The 15,866-nt window shown below is 32.1% G+C and overlaps 1 protein-coding gene across 2 annotated transcripts in view; it reads left to right on the top strand.

Moving 5' to 3' along the window:
• The window catches only part of PLCB1 (phospholipase C beta 1), an 814,021-nt gene that overhangs the window by 479,350 nt on the left and 318,805 nt on the right, over positions 1-15,866 (top strand). For both annotated transcript variants that reach the window (XM_074287888.1, XM_074287889.1), the window contains exon 4: positions 12,663-12,800. In XM_074287888.1, coding sequence (XP_074143989.1) covers positions 12,663-12,800 — 138 coding nt within the window. The remainder of the gene's footprint in view (positions 1-12,662; positions 12,801-15,866) is intronic.

The following is a 15,866-nucleotide window of genomic DNA, read 5'->3' as shown; positions in this document are numbered from 1 at the left end:
ATTTTTTTGACAAAAATATACTAAAATAGTTTATCATTTCTTTCTCTTACCCATCTTATAGACAATTAGGTTTAATTCTTGCCTAGGATTACACAGCTATATGTATCTGAGGGCAGATTTGAACACAGGAAGATGAGTCTCTAGGCCCAATAATCTATTCACTGTTCTACCTAGCTGCCCTTTTATTTCACTTTTCATAAAATAATTTTTTTAAATTTTATTTCTAATTCATGTAACAAAATGACCATTTGTTTAATAGTGCAATTGAAAAAGTGATTGCACATGAAATTGCAAATCTACTATGTACAACTTGCTGTTCCCTCCAATTATATAACAAAGTTATAATATAAATGTCTTTTTTTTCTCTTTCTACCCTTACCCTAAAGATGGTACCATTAGACACATAATCCTTTTTTAAAAATATGAAAGATGAAGAACTTTGTCTGGAGTGTAAAGAGCATTCTCAAATACTTGGGTGAGACTTGGATGACATGTCAACCCAGAAATAGGTTTGACACTATTAGAAAACATTTCTCTTATGAACCTTTTAGCCAAGAGTTAATATAAGTATCATTTGAGAGTTATTTGGCTACTCAACAAATCTAAATGTATAACACTTGGGATGAAAACTTATGATCAGTAAGAGTCAGGTGGACTTTGGGACATAGTTAGAAAGTGAATATCAGAAAATGACCTAGCAACTAGATTACTGCATCCCCTAAATTGTAACTTGTTTAGGATGATGATGTATTAGATGAAATTGACAGTTTCTTTATACATCACACATATAATGATAATAATAATAAATAATAATAATAATAATAATAATAATCCCATATAGGTCAACCTCAAACTTGTGAAATAATAAATGCTTACTTTGGAAACATTTTTAAGACAAGAATACAGAATAGATGATAAAATTTTAACATAAAATTTCTGGTGTTTATACAACTAGCTTATTGAAAACTTTAATAGAACAGTGAACTTATCCTGAGTGCTTGAAAGTGTAATCTGCTCATTATCTAGAAAACTGATCTTCTAGTGAACTGAAATTCAGTGTCCAATGAGTCAGTATAATCATCATCATCATCGCTTATTTATGCAGAAATTTTATTTTATTTCTTATATAAGGGATATCATATTTAGTAGTGACTATAATAATACTGCCATGTGATATTTACATAAGGCTTTGAAATTGTCAAAACACTTTCACAATATGGGACAATGTAAGGAGTTTTGTCATTGTTCAGTCACTTCTGACTCTTCATAATCCCATTGGAAGTTTTCTTGGCAGAGATACTGAAGTCATTTGCCATTTTTTTTCCTCCAGCTCATTTTGCAGATGAGGAAATTGAATAAGACAAGATAAAGTGATTTGTCCACGGTCACATAGTTAATAATTGTCTAAGGCTCAATTTGAATTCAGGAAGATAAGTCTTCCTGACTCTAAGCCAAGCACTCTATCCACTGAGCCACCTAGCTGCTGTATTGGGCAGAGTCATGGTAAATCATGTTTCTTTAATTTACTGTCTGTATGATCTTGATGAACTTTGGGCAGATTATTTAATTTCTTTGATATTCAGTTATTGAATCCGTGTTAGATTAGATGTTCTCTGATTTTTTAAAAGCTCTAAATTTTTAATTCCACAGAGCTTATCTCATCCTGATAAAAATCTTATTGTTGTTAGGCAAGATAGATGGTATTCTGTTTTACAGATTATTATTCCTATTTTACAAAGGAGGAAACTGAAGTTGAGATGTTATATCCTGTACAAAGTCCAGGAGTATGCTGAAAGCAGCTCAAAGTGATTGAGGAAAACCAATTCTTAAATTTTCAGTATTAGCATTTACATAGCAGAAATCAGCAAATTCTGATTATTCTGTTGATTGTCTAGATTTAATAAACTTATGAATAAAATGTTAATATGCAGATTTAACTTAAAAGTATGTTGTGCATATACATACTTTTTTCCAGAAAGCTAATTTTTTAACATTACCACTTTGTCAAGGCCATGCAACTAATGGCAAAGTTGATTCGATTGTAGTCCTCTGAATAAGCAAAATGCTTTGAAAAAAATATTAAGTGGCATAATAATAATAACAATAACACCTAACATTTACATGCTAGACACTGTGCTAAATGCTTTACAATTTTTAACTTGATTCTCACACCAGATGTTATTTTCTTTCTCATATTACAAATGAGGAAACTGAAGCAAAGAGGTTAAAGTGCCTTGCCTAGGATTATATAGCTAGTAAATGTCTGAGACAGGCTTAGAATTCAGGTCTTCTAGCTCCTTCTAATGAGTATTAAATGATAAAAATGAAATAGTAGATCTTATCTTTGACTATGTTTTGCATGGTTATTTTTAATATTTTGTGTTGAATAGATAAAAGCTTATTGCCTAAGGTCTACACCATATCTTTTCTTTATAAACTAAAATAGGAAAAACTCAATCTTCATCAGAAGAAAATAAATTATCACTATGAATGTGCATTATCTGAAAATCACTAGAGTAAAAACCAGGGGGAATTCTTTCTTTCATTTCTTACAATTGTACTAAGAATATTTTTAAAGACATTTGTAAATGCATGATTTATGATCATGAATGATACATTTTTCATAGGATTATGTTATAAAAGCTAAAACTACTTGAAATATAATTCAGGTTGAGGCGATTCCCTTAAGTGCTAAGATCATGATTAATGTTAGCCTAATATCAAACTACATAATACCCTTAAAAGCCAAGAAGGGCATTTTTAAAAGAATACAATAAATCATGTGTATTTTCTATATCAGCAAATTTCAAGCATGAAAAATGAATTCCAGAAATGCTTTTAGATCCATCTTAATTTGCTTAGCTTATCCGCAAAAAAATGCAGTTATTTCTTCCTATACTGATGTATAGAAAACATATAGGTGATTCAAAAAGTATTTTAGTACTTTTAAAGATATTCTTTCTGTATCTTTTTTCCTTTATTATTTACTTTAGGGCCTATGATTTTAATAATAATAGCTAGCATGCATTTAATAACTTTAAATTTGCAAAGTGTTCTCTTCCATTATTTCATTTGATAATAGAAATAACATTTGATGATATAAGTAATCCTGCTTTTAGATTTCCTGTCACTTTAGTTCTTAAAATGTTGTAGATTTTTGATCTTTAAAAAGCCTGAAAAAAGTGCTTCTCACTACTTTTGTGCCAGTCTCTTAAAGTGATCACTTACAAAGAAAAAGAAAGACATTTAAGTGATCTTTAGTGAGAATGGGATTATATTAAATTCACAGATAAGTCTTTACTAGTTAATTGAGGCAAGAAAATGTAAATCATTTCTCTAGTTTTAAAATGTATAAAGACTCACTCGCTGCAAATAGATATAGGTAATGTAATCATTAATCCTCATAGTTCAAAAAGAGCCACATTATTTAGTTGGACAGACTCTATCTTATAATCCTCATGGAAACAATAATGATTCTAGACAGGGCTTAAAGAGCAGAATGGGAAATGTCACTACTCTTAGCATAGCACAATATAGATAAAGTGTAAGGTTTGTGTCAGAAGATTTGTTTTGTTTTCTACATCTAAAACTTATGTGCTAGCATGTGACCCTAGATAAGTAAGTTCTAGTTTCCTCAATTTTAAAATGAGTCATATTTTCATGAACTGCCTATCTAAAAGCATGATTGTGATGAAAATACTGAGAAACCCTAAAGTGTTAATATCTCTCTTTGTATGTCTCTGTGTGTCTTTTTCTCTCTTCTCTCTCTCTCTGTCTCTGTCTCTCTCTGTCTTTCCATCTCCGTCTCTCTCTGTCTGTCTCTCTGTTTCTGTCTCTATATCTCTCTGTCTCTAAGTCCGTTTCTTTGTCTCTCTGTGTCTCTATGTGTGTGTGTGTGTTTGTGTCTCTCATCTTTCTATGAGTTATATTTCTTAGTAAGCATTGCTAATAGTAGGTATATCTATCAAAGACAGATATCTTCCTTTAAAAGCAATTTTGATCATTATTACAACCTTTCCATCATGCCCAGGAAAGCACTGTGGTCATCTTTCCATAAGAGAGAACAGATACACTTCCATTTTTATATTATAATGAAGCCTATATGTAGCTGCTGTTGCTATTGGAAAGTGGCTGGTGGATTTCTCACTCATCTTCACTCATGTGATCTCCCAAAAGATAATTACAAGACAAGATGCAAAAATTGCCTAGTGAAAATTATATTCAGAGTTGCAGAAAAGTGGGACTATATAGGACCAGAGGTGGGAGTTGGGAGGTTTATTGCCTTCATCTTAAATTCTATCCATATCCTTTCCTATATTTCTGAAAAGTGATAACCCCAGGTTTTCTTAGCTATGCAGATAGAGATAACAGTTCAAAATCAGTTAAATAATTCTATATAGCAAGCTCCAAAATTAACATTTTATGTCTTCATTTCCTGTTCCCAAAAGAAAGAATCTTAGGTTTTATTTGTTTAGGACTATTAAGCTAATGAAGATATATCAGTATTACAAATATAGCTTTATGAAAGTGCTTTCAACATATGAAAGGTGACTCTTCATTTCATAGCTGATGGACTTTGGCTATAAATTATTCCAAACAATTCTTTAAATATTCCTGAATTATACTTATAACTAATTTTAATAATAATTTTCTTGTGCTTTCAAAGTTTTAAAAAATTGATGTTTTAAAATATCTATTTAATGATTTGTTAGGTATGACATCTGCCTTCATGCACTTTTATTCAATGCTCTATATCTTCATATATACTTGTAAGGTATATTTAAAAATAAATGTAACAGAGAATATTCAGTTCTAAAGATGAAGTACCATACATTTATTGTTTTTATAAAATAATTTATTTCCTCCCAATTACATTAAAACATTTTAAATACTTTTTAAAAAGTTTTCAGTTCCAAATTCTATCCTTCCCTCCCTTTCTTTCTGACCCCCTTCATAAGATGATAAGCAACCCAATATAGGTTATTTGCAAAGCACACACATTTAAATGAAAAAAAAAATTCATACAGATTTAAAAATTTAAAAATTGGTATAATAATTCTTTTGTGATTAACTAGTAATTTGAATTCCTAGATTTCCAAACATCAATATTAGCCACTCTGGAATAGTGTTTCTTAGAAAAGCTCTGCTGATACACCCAGCAAAAGAACTCAGGGAAATGAGTGTGAACCACTTCATAAAATTCCCAATCTCTCTATTTTTGTCCACCTGATTTTTTATTTCCTTCACAGGCTAATTGTACACTATTTCAAAGTCCAATGCTTTTCGTGCAGCAAAATAACTGTATGGACATGTATACATATATTGTATTTAAAATATACTTTAACATATTTAACATGTATTAGTCTACCTGCCATCTGTGGGGTGGGGGGAAAGGATAGGAAAAATTGGAACAAAAGGTTTTACAACTGTCAATGCTGAAAAATTACCCATGCATATATCTTGTAAATAAAAATCTATAATAAAAAAAAGAAGAAAAAAAAAAAAAAAGAAAAGCACTGCTGAGTTAAAACATTGCATTTCTTGTTTAGTTAATAGCTTTTGTTATCTTCTGCATTCTGATTCCTGTGAAAAAGCAAATTAAAAATACCTATGATATATCCTTCCTAAATGAATTATACCCAATTTATTTCAACCTCTCATGATTCTGGTAGAGAAATGTAATACTCTTGGTTCTTTCTCCCTACTCCATTCCCTGCCATCACATTCAAGAATTTCAAAGTTCATGTTGACAACCCTTCCAACAAATAGACACATTAGATAAACTGAATGTACAATCTCTCAACTTCTTCAATTTCCATCATCTCATTTATTTGAAGCCTCCTTTGAATCTTCTTGTTTGATAGAATTCTTTATACATCATGTAACAGTTTGTAATGATGTTACAATACAAATATATGTAAATGTTTTTTTCATGCAATGTATTATAATTCTCTGCTTTAATTCTAATTGTTATTATTAAGTCATGTCCAACTTTATGACCCCCATGGATCATACTGCCCCGGGGGTTTTCTTGGCAAAGACATTGGAATGGTTTGTCATTTCCTTCACTGAATTAAGGTAAATAGATATCAAGTGACTTTCTCAGGGCCACACAACTAAATGTCTAAATGACTAGATTTGAACTCACTCTTCCTGCCTCATTCAGTGCTTTATCCACTTAACCACATAGCTGCCTCCTTATTTCTACTGCCAGACTATAAATGTAATGAGGGTAAAGACTATGGTTTTCTTTCTAAAAGTTATGTTTCAGCCATTATCATTTCCCTTTCAGTTTTGTTCACAGAATCATTGTTTTTGTTTTTACTGAGGCAATCGGGGTTAAGTGACTTGCCCGGGGTCATACAGCTAGGAAATATTAAGTGCCTTTTCCAGGGTCTTCAGCTAGGAATATTAAGTGTCTAAGGTCAGATTTGAACTTAGGTCTTCCTGACTTCAGGTGTGATGCTCTAACGGCTACATCACCTAGCTGCCCCATGTGTTTTTTTGTTTGTTTTTTTTTTAAGGTGTGTGGAGGTGAGAAGAAATGCTTAATGTATGAAATAACTCTAAATGTCAAAGCCAAATCCTATGGCTTTTGTGTTTTAATATTTCACACATGCTTGTAGTGTTCATTCACCTTGAACTATGTTAAATTTGTTTATATTTGGAAAAGCATTCTCTTCCCTTCATGAAAAAAAAAATCTTACCATCAACATCAGTCTCTTTTCTGTGGTGAGGATATAATAATAATAATTAATAAATTACTTACCTCACTTTCCATATGTTCCTGGATGTATTTATTCCTGCCTTAACTCCTTTTCTGTTACTGTATTTACAATTATTTGCCCAAGAGTTCCTCCCTGTGAGTCATCCTTCTGTAACTGATAACCAGCTATTGACACTTGAGGTGGCAAGTGTATTTTATGATAGATGTTTTACAGAATGTTTAAAAAGATAAACTTTTGCAACAAATCTGTTGCAGAGTATCTCTGACTTCAGTAACATAATAACAAATAATAAGTTTCTGCAGTAAGAAGGTCAACTTGAACTGTCATATTACAAAAAAGAAAGTGAGGTTTTTGCTTTGGATTTTTTTTGAAGTTTTCCTTAGGGAAAGACTTTTCTAGTTTAAGCAGTAGAAAATAGCAAAGAGATATTTCTTTACATAGATTGCTAAATAAAAATAATATAAAATCAATTTATAATAGAGTCCTCCACAGAGAAAATTTATAAGAAAATTTTAAAATTTTTCTTATTGCAAATTTGAAATTATCTCTATTTTGAAAAAAGTTTTATGTATAATCCATTTTTTTTCCTGAAAAATCCACATGGCTCCCTTTTGATCTTCAAACTATAGTTGTTGGCCTTTTTATTTAATCTTTAATCATAATTTTTAAAAGTCATAAAACTATGACTGATTTTTTCCCTCTAGTGACCGTTCCTAACAACACAACATACTCTACATTTTCTAAGCAGTTCTTCTTTCTAATAAAAAGAATCCTAGGAAGGTATTCAAAAATCCCTGAGTTCAAATATCAGCTCTACTAAGTGTGGAATTAGACAAATAATTTCATTTCTCTGAGTCTCAGTTCCTTAATCTAAAAAAATGAACATATTGTTCTAGGGTAAAACTATCAAACACACAACCCCAGGGTTTTTATGGCCTGCAACACTTCCTAGTGCATTTAAAACCAAAATAAAATTCAACTTCAAAATATTTAACAAAGTATATGAAATACAATAAAACATAAATTATGTTAATATATGGCTTTCTAAGTCATGGTGCCTAAATGGTACAGTGGATAGAGCTCTGGTTTTAGAATCAGGAAAACTTATCTTTCTGAGTTCAAATATGGCCTCAGACACCTACTGTTAAGGTTGGGAAGGGGATCCCAAAGAGTCACAGACCAATGTCATAAGGTGTCTCTAAAGAATTTGTAGGCTTGAACCCATATCCAAGTCCAGGGAGAAAATTTATTGTAAGGATAATACTAATTGGAAGCTGGCTAACGAAGTAGCTAAATTTCTTTATTAAGGATAAGTAAGGAGCGCCCCCCCCCCCCCATTTAATCATTGTTTGGGTCCTGAGTGATTGAGTTTGAATGTAAATAGCAATTTTTTTTTTCCTTCTTTTGCCAAAAACTCTCAGGGTCTTCTCCCAGATTTATTTGTTTATTTATTTAAATTTTTTCTTTCTTTCTTCTCTTCCTTTCTTTCTTTTCTTTTCTTTTCTTTCTTTCTTTCTTTCTTTCTTTCTTTCTTTCTTTCTTTCTTTCTTTCTTTCTTTCTTTCTTTCTTTCTTTCTTTCTTTCCTTTCTTTCTTTCTTTCTTTCTTTCTTTCTTTCTTTCTTTCTTTCTTTCTATCTTTCTTTTTTTGAATCAGGAGAAAGAGGAGATTCTTTGCTTCAATTGCTATCAAATTAGGCCTCAATCAAATTGAGACCTGTTAACGACCCTAGTTTAAAAAGGCCAAGGTCTCACACATTTCATCCAGGGCCATCCAGTTGTCTTGATCTACAGTTTGCCACTGGACCCAGATGGCTCTGGAGGGGGAAGTGAGCCAGGTCATCTTACACAGCCCTCCCTCATTTAAATCCAATTCACTTGTATATCATGGCATCACCTCCCTGATGTCTTGATCCTCTTCCAGAACAAAGGACAAACAGCAATAATCATAAAGATATATACAGAGAAAAATTAGAAAAGAAGACACTGAGAGCAAAATGTCACAAAAAAGCACTTTATATATTGATTCTTAAATGTATTTCTATCAACAATACAGAACTAAAGACAGGCATGAGCTTTTAAACAATGTAAATGATTTCAAATTTTAGTGAAAACAACACATTTCATTTATTTTCTAAGAAGTTTTGTCTTATCCTAAAATGAAAAATTGCTTAACCAAAATGCTGATTGATTGACTATTTTTTCTTCCATTTCACATATATTTTCTAATTCTATCCTTACCTTACAAAGCAATGAACTTAGTAGCAATTATGATTTAATCTCCATTTATCATGGTAAGAAAAATAAAGCTGAGGGAATCTGAGACACTTACCTACAATCATGTAGATAAAAAGTTCTAGAGGCAGCTGGAATTATATATACTCTAATTCTTTATCTTTAGCATTTTTTTCTACCATATAAAACTCCATCTTTTATACTAGAATGATCTGTGTTGATATTTTTTATTGTCCAGTCATTTTTACTTATATTTAATTCTCCATGATCCTATTTGAAGTTTTTTTTTCCTTTTGTTTTGTTTTTTGTTTTTATAGCAAAGATAATGGAATGGTGTGCCATTTCCCCTAATCTGTCTATTAACCTGGAGAAATGAGACAAATTGGGTTGTATGGTTTGCCCAGTGTCACACAGCTAGTAAGTGTCTGAGACTAGATTTGAACACAAGTCCTCCTCACTCCTGGGCTGTCAGTATCTGTTGTACCAACTATCTACCTGTAGAATGACCAGTAAACACTTCCCTTTCTCATTTATCCCTAACATTATTGTTATATGTTTTTTAAAAAATATTCTATATTTTTCTTTTTTTGACATCACACCAATAAACCTTCTGTATGAATAGTTTCTGTTTTGTGATGAAATAATGAAAAAATTTAAAAAAGCAACCTGCAAGCTAGGTTATCAGTTTTAGACAACAGTTTTAGTAAAGGAAATATTTTGACTCTGGGTTCTAAAGACCTGAGCAAGGATCCAAGTTTGAATAAAAGGATGAGCTAGTTGAGTAACTCATCCTTTCAAGCCCAGGATGAGTTGCATAATCACAGTCTTTGTGATCAGAGAACTATCAGATTCAAGCAGGTAGCCCTTTTGATTCTTATCATTTAGTTAAAGAAATAAGCCTGCAAGACAAAATAGTTTTGCTGCAAATTATTCATTTTGTCAAAGGATAGATCCAATGCCTATCAGTCACAAGATTATATTTCTCCAGTCCTTCTAGATCTTTTTAAAGGGGTAGAAAATGACCAGTCAGTGCAACACAGTGATCTTACTGACTTAGAATATCTCCTTCTCATAATGATTTAATACTAAAGATCTTGAGATTTCATATTCTGAGTCCACTAAGCAACATGTGATGAAATAGACTTATGATAAAGAAATATGTTCATATTAATAAGGAATCTAGACCTGTGATCCCAGTTATATTAGTTATTCTGATTGAGAGGCTTTTTCTGCCATGCAAATTAATATTCTCTCTACAACTTAAAGTATTGAGGAGGTGCCTAAAGCAGTGAAAGGTGATTAATGATTTGTACAGAATCATATTATCAATACATGTCTGAAATAGCTCTTAAACCCAAAACTTTTGGGCTCTGAAGCCACCTTGCTATCTAGTATATCATACAGCCTCATAGATTAAGCAAGGGAACAAAGAAATATTTATCTTATGTAGCTTGTTTTGCTATATTTCCATTCAGTAGCTAAGTATTAGTACTTATTAATTAGCATCCTCTAACCACATGTTTTATTTATACTTTATATAACAGATGATATCATTTACTAATAATAACAATATTTACATGATATTTTAAGTTTTATAAAGCACTTTAAAAATATTATCTCATTTGATCCTTACAGCAATCTGAGGAGATAGGTGTTATTTTTATCAGGCAGTTAGATGGCACCATGGATAGAGTGACAGGCTTGGAGTCAGGAAAGCTCATTTTCCTAATTTCAAATATGACCTCAGACACTTATCCTGTTTTTGTCAGTTTCTCATGTATAAAATGAGCTGAAGAAAAAAATGGCAAATAGCTCCTGTATTTTTGCCAAGAAAACCCAAAATGGAGTCATGAAAATTTGGACCCAACTGAAAATATTAACTCTACAACAACAAATGAAAGATGCTATTATTAGCAACACTTTTAGATAAAGAAACAGGCAGACAAAAAGTTAAGTAACTTGCCTTGATCACATAACTAGTAAGTGTGGAAGGCAGGATTTGAATGTAGGTCCTCTTAATTCCAGGTCAGATCTGCTGGGATACTTGCTGCTATTATTATTAATACCATTTAGTAGACAGTAGTAGTAGTGGTAGTAGTAGTAGTAGTAGTAGTAGTAGTAGTAGTAGTAGTAGTAGTGGTAATAGTGGTGGTAGTAATAGTGGTAGTGGTAGTAGTGGTGGTAGTAGTAGTAATTGTGGTATTGGTAATAGTTGTAATGGTAGTAATAGTAATAGCGGCAGCAGCAACAATAGCTATAGTTATAGTAGTGGTGGTAGCTGTTGTCATAGTTGTAGAAGTTATAGATCTTATCAATATAGTATTTTATGGCCATTATTTGTTATAATGAATGGAATAATAGATTTGAAATCAGGAAGACCTGAATCCTGCTTATATTATATATATATATATTTTTTTTTTTTTTTTTTTTTTTTTTTTTTTTGCTCCAGACACTAGATGTGTGGGTCAAGTCAAGTCACTTAACTTCTGTTTGTTTCAGTTTCCTGTAAAATAAGAATTTCTAAGTACAATAAGAATAATGGTAGATACTACTACCTGCTGGAGTTTTTGTGAGGATCAAATGAAATATTTGTAAAACACTTTATAAACTATAAAGTATTATACAAATGTTAGCTATAATTATCCCATCTCTTCTTTTTTCTATTGATGGATGATTCTTGATGTCTATTTTATCTAAAATGTGTGTGTGTGATACTTTAAAATTTAACTTGCATTATTAACATTTTATCATCATTTTCTTAAGTCTAGATAATCCACAAAGCAATAAATAAAGCCCTAATTTGTAAATCTTGCTATTTTCTTATTTTGAAATGCTCAAAATGAAAATCTAAAAGTAGGCTCATGAAAACTGGTTACAGTACACAGTTGGCTTCTTTATAAATTAGGAGCTAAAAGGAGAAGGCTAAAATTTTAATTGTCATTTGTTCTTAAGAGCTCAGAAGGGATTTTAAAAATGTATTTGTGATACAATTGAAAGAAAAATCCCTGGAGAGTCTTGGAAGAGCTGGAAGGAGCCTTGGATATGGAATCAAACCCATATCTGTGTGTGTGTGTGTGTGTGTGTGTGTGTGTGTGTGTGTGTATGTGTGTGTGTGCATGTTAGAAAACTGAGCCAAAACAGGATTAGATGAAATGATGTGATTTGTCCCTAGTCATATATATATTAAGTAACAAGCCCTAAAATTTAAATCCTATTCAAATTTGGTCTGCCTCTATAGATCTAGGTTCTAGTTTCAACTCTCCTGCTGTTAAACTGATTATAAGATCTTCATGTTTTCAATGTCTAGAATTATATCATTTCTATCATAACTTTTGAGGTTAAAAAAGTAGATAAATTTTAAAATAATTATAGCTCTTAAATAAAATCATTTTATTATATCAATATTTAAAAATGAGTATTCAGAGGCAGTTATGTGGCATAGTGGGTGTTAAGAAGACTGAAGCTTAAATGATGTTTCAGACACTTATAGCTTTGTAATCTCAGAAGAGGCACCTAATCTCTATCAACCTCACTTACTTCATCATAAAAGGGTAATAATTACACTCTTACTATACATTGTGGTTGTGAAATTTTAGTCAAATAATATATGTAAAGTGTTTAGTAAACCTCAAAAAACAGCATGTGAATATTAGCATTTATACTACCATATGCTAATTGATTTTCCAATATTTATTTTCTAGGACCCAAAATTACGCGAACTCTTGGATGTGGGGAACATAGGACGCTTGGAACATCGAATGATAACTGTGGTGTATGGTCCAGATTTGGTCAACATTTCCTATTTGAACTTAGTGGCATTTCAAGAAGAAGTAGCCAAGGTATAATCTATTAAATTAAAGTTCTTAATTATATTAGAAAAATGCTGATCCTAAAACTGCTTTGAGGTTCATGCCATATTATTTGGGCATAATATCCAGAAGGTACTTATAATGAAAAGAGGACTTTAGCTTTACAATATTTTGTTAATTTTTAAGGAGAAAATTTGCCATTTTGTCCAATTTAATGTAAAATTAAGAGGGAGACATTGTAGTGATATTCATTTTATCCCTACCATCCCCCCACCATTTTTTAATGAAAATAATTGAGGTGTTAATCTATAAGATATTAAGGACTAAGACCAGTAATATACTAGGTTCCCCTGGAAGTTTAGTACTTTAAAGGTACTTTTTTGTCCATAAAATCATTAAACAGCTTCCACTGACAATATCAGGTGGTCAGTGTTTGCCTTTTTCCTCTTTAATCTCATAAATCTCTCTTGCATCCTCTTTTCCATTTCTATCCTATATACTAGCACAGGCCTGTTTTGCCAATCATCTGGACTATAGCAGCTTTTGACCCAACCTTTCTTCTTTCATCCTGCCCCTTTTACTACATTTATCACACAACTGTTAGAAAAAAATGTTCCTTGTACACAGAACTTTTCCATGAAAGGCTATTCTGATATCCCTCAAAAAAATTCAACCTGGATTCTTTATTTCTTTGCCAGTGGAAATTCTGCCAAGCTAAAAGACACTTAACATTGTAATATAGTCCACCAAGTAAAAATTTGGGGAAAGGGAAGCAAAATCTAACAATTCATGAGACAGTATTCTAAGGTTCATAACTGGTTGATGGAGTGCCATTTCCAGTGCAATCACAGACCTTTGAAGTGATTATGGGAAATTTTTCAGACTGGATAATTTCATTCACCTTCTTGGGACTATTCAATGATTCCTTAATAACTACTATGAATCTTGACAGTGGGGAAGACATTAGATTTGGAATTTGAGGAATTGGGTGATCTTGGGCAAATTAATATTAAAAGTAATTAATCTTAATTTCTTAATCACTAAAGTGATAGCTTTAGACTAGATTTATAAGATCCTTTCCAGCTTAAAGCTAAAATCCATGTAATGCCAGAGTAAACTGGCAACACTTTAATTCTGACTGTATTTCACATGATTGCAATCCACATGTACCATGCTCTAACTGCAAAGGACTGCATGTAATTTCAAATACCATGCCACACATTGCTCTGTACCCTCTTTGCTCCTTCTACAACTCTGTTGGGCTGATTACATTGTTCTAATGCCAAATGAACACTTGCACAAAAAAATTATTTTATCGAGAGCTCATATGGGGCAAGTGCTCACAAAGTGGTTGGAAAAAGTGGTATAAGGGCACTCTCAACATCTTTCTTAAGAATGTTAGAATTGATTTATGATGTGAGAAACACTGGCACAGGACTACCTAGCATGTAATACCCTCATTAGAGAAGGTTCTATGCTCTATGAGCAAAGCAGACCTGAATTAGCTCAGACAAGTTATAAATGCAAAGTTAAAGAATCCATCCCAAATGTTCATAGGGACTATTTGTGTATAACCTGATGCAGCGCATTCTGAGCTCATATTGGTCTGATCAGCCACAATTGGACATACTAACTTGACTCAAACATAGTGATGTAATTTTGGTCTTCTTCGAAAACAATGGACAACAACCAATTAATCTGTATTCCTGGAACATCTTTTCCCCCACTTCTGTCTATTAAAATTCTACTCAGCTTTTAAGACAAAGCACAAATGCCATTTCCTTCATGAATTCTTTCCTTTCAAATATGTTTATATATGTATCTTATCTCCCTACTAAATTGTGAACTTCACTGAGATAAGGACAAAGTATTATTTAATAATTGTATGACCCTTACTACTTAGCATATTATTTTGAATACAGATGATGCTTAATAAATTTTATGGGTAAGGTATTCCTTTCTTTTGCATGTAGGGAGACAGTTTGTCACTATGTTCACTATTCAGCAAGGGAATTTATTTAATAGCATACAGTATCCCAGTTAGGAACTAATCTAATTAAGTTACGATGTTTGCCAGTTCTCTGATTCCTCACACTATTGCCAATTGCCTAGGTACACTAGTTACATGCTTTATGTCTCTATCTTGTACTAGATGAATTCCTTGTTTCAAGATCAGACTAAGGAAATACAGATAGTTAATATTTAGTTTTTTGTTCCTATTCCAAAAGGAAAACGAGGAAAAAACACCAAGAGAAAGAATTAGCTAGGTCCTGGAAAGAAGATATGTAATCCTTTTCTCATACTAGGTTCATCAGAAATTGACCCATGAGTCTTTTAGTGAATCAACTCAGGCAGGAGAAAAATAATTCAAAGAGATAAAAGAACAGGGAAAATTATTACTGCCTGCAAGTATTTGTTAAATGTTGCTGAAATCTGAAGGCTCCTTTGTAAAACAAGAAAAGCAATATAGCAATTAAGAAAATATACATTGGAATGGTCATGGAAAAAACTAGGGCAATATTGTTTTTTTTCATTAGGAAATTATTTACTGGTAATATTTTAAACTGTGAACCTATTGGTTTGGGTGCTCGATTCACCATCAGAGACCACAGCATCTTCATAATTTAGAAGATAATGTTTGAGGGTTATAATGGCCAAAAGAGTCATTATCCTTTATTTAAATTGGTAAACTAATTAATCAGGTGAATGAAGTAGCTGAATTAGCTACCAAGTGGTACTTTACTTTAGTCCCTAGGCTTGGGAGTTCCCTCCCCTGCCCTTGGTGCTGAGTACCATGGTTACTCTCCCTTTATTTAAGCTTCTTCAAAGTTAGCCGGGCTATTCCTCAAGCAACAGAGTCTATTACCAAATTCTTCCTTCAAACCTTTTACATTTGTTAGTCACTACAAAAGAGAGTACTCTATTGGCATTGTCTATGAAAGCCTAGGACCAAGTCCAAACTCTGATAAATATGAAAGTAGGATTTCAGTGGAGGGAGGCTATTGGAGCATGCAGTTAAACAGGACAATTTTCATCTTTAGTGTTCATAACTTGAAGATATATATTAATACTCCTCCATGCTGCCTTCCCTTCCAA

Source organism: Sminthopsis crassicaudata, chromosome 2, assembly GCF_048593235.1.
Source record: "Sminthopsis crassicaudata isolate SCR6 chromosome 2, ASM4859323v1, whole genome shotgun sequence".
Taxonomy (NCBI): Eukaryota; Metazoa; Chordata; class Mammalia; order Dasyuromorphia; family Dasyuridae; genus Sminthopsis; species Sminthopsis crassicaudata.
Note: the sequence above shows the minus strand (reverse complement) of the source record. Positions and strands in the feature narration are given on the sequence as shown.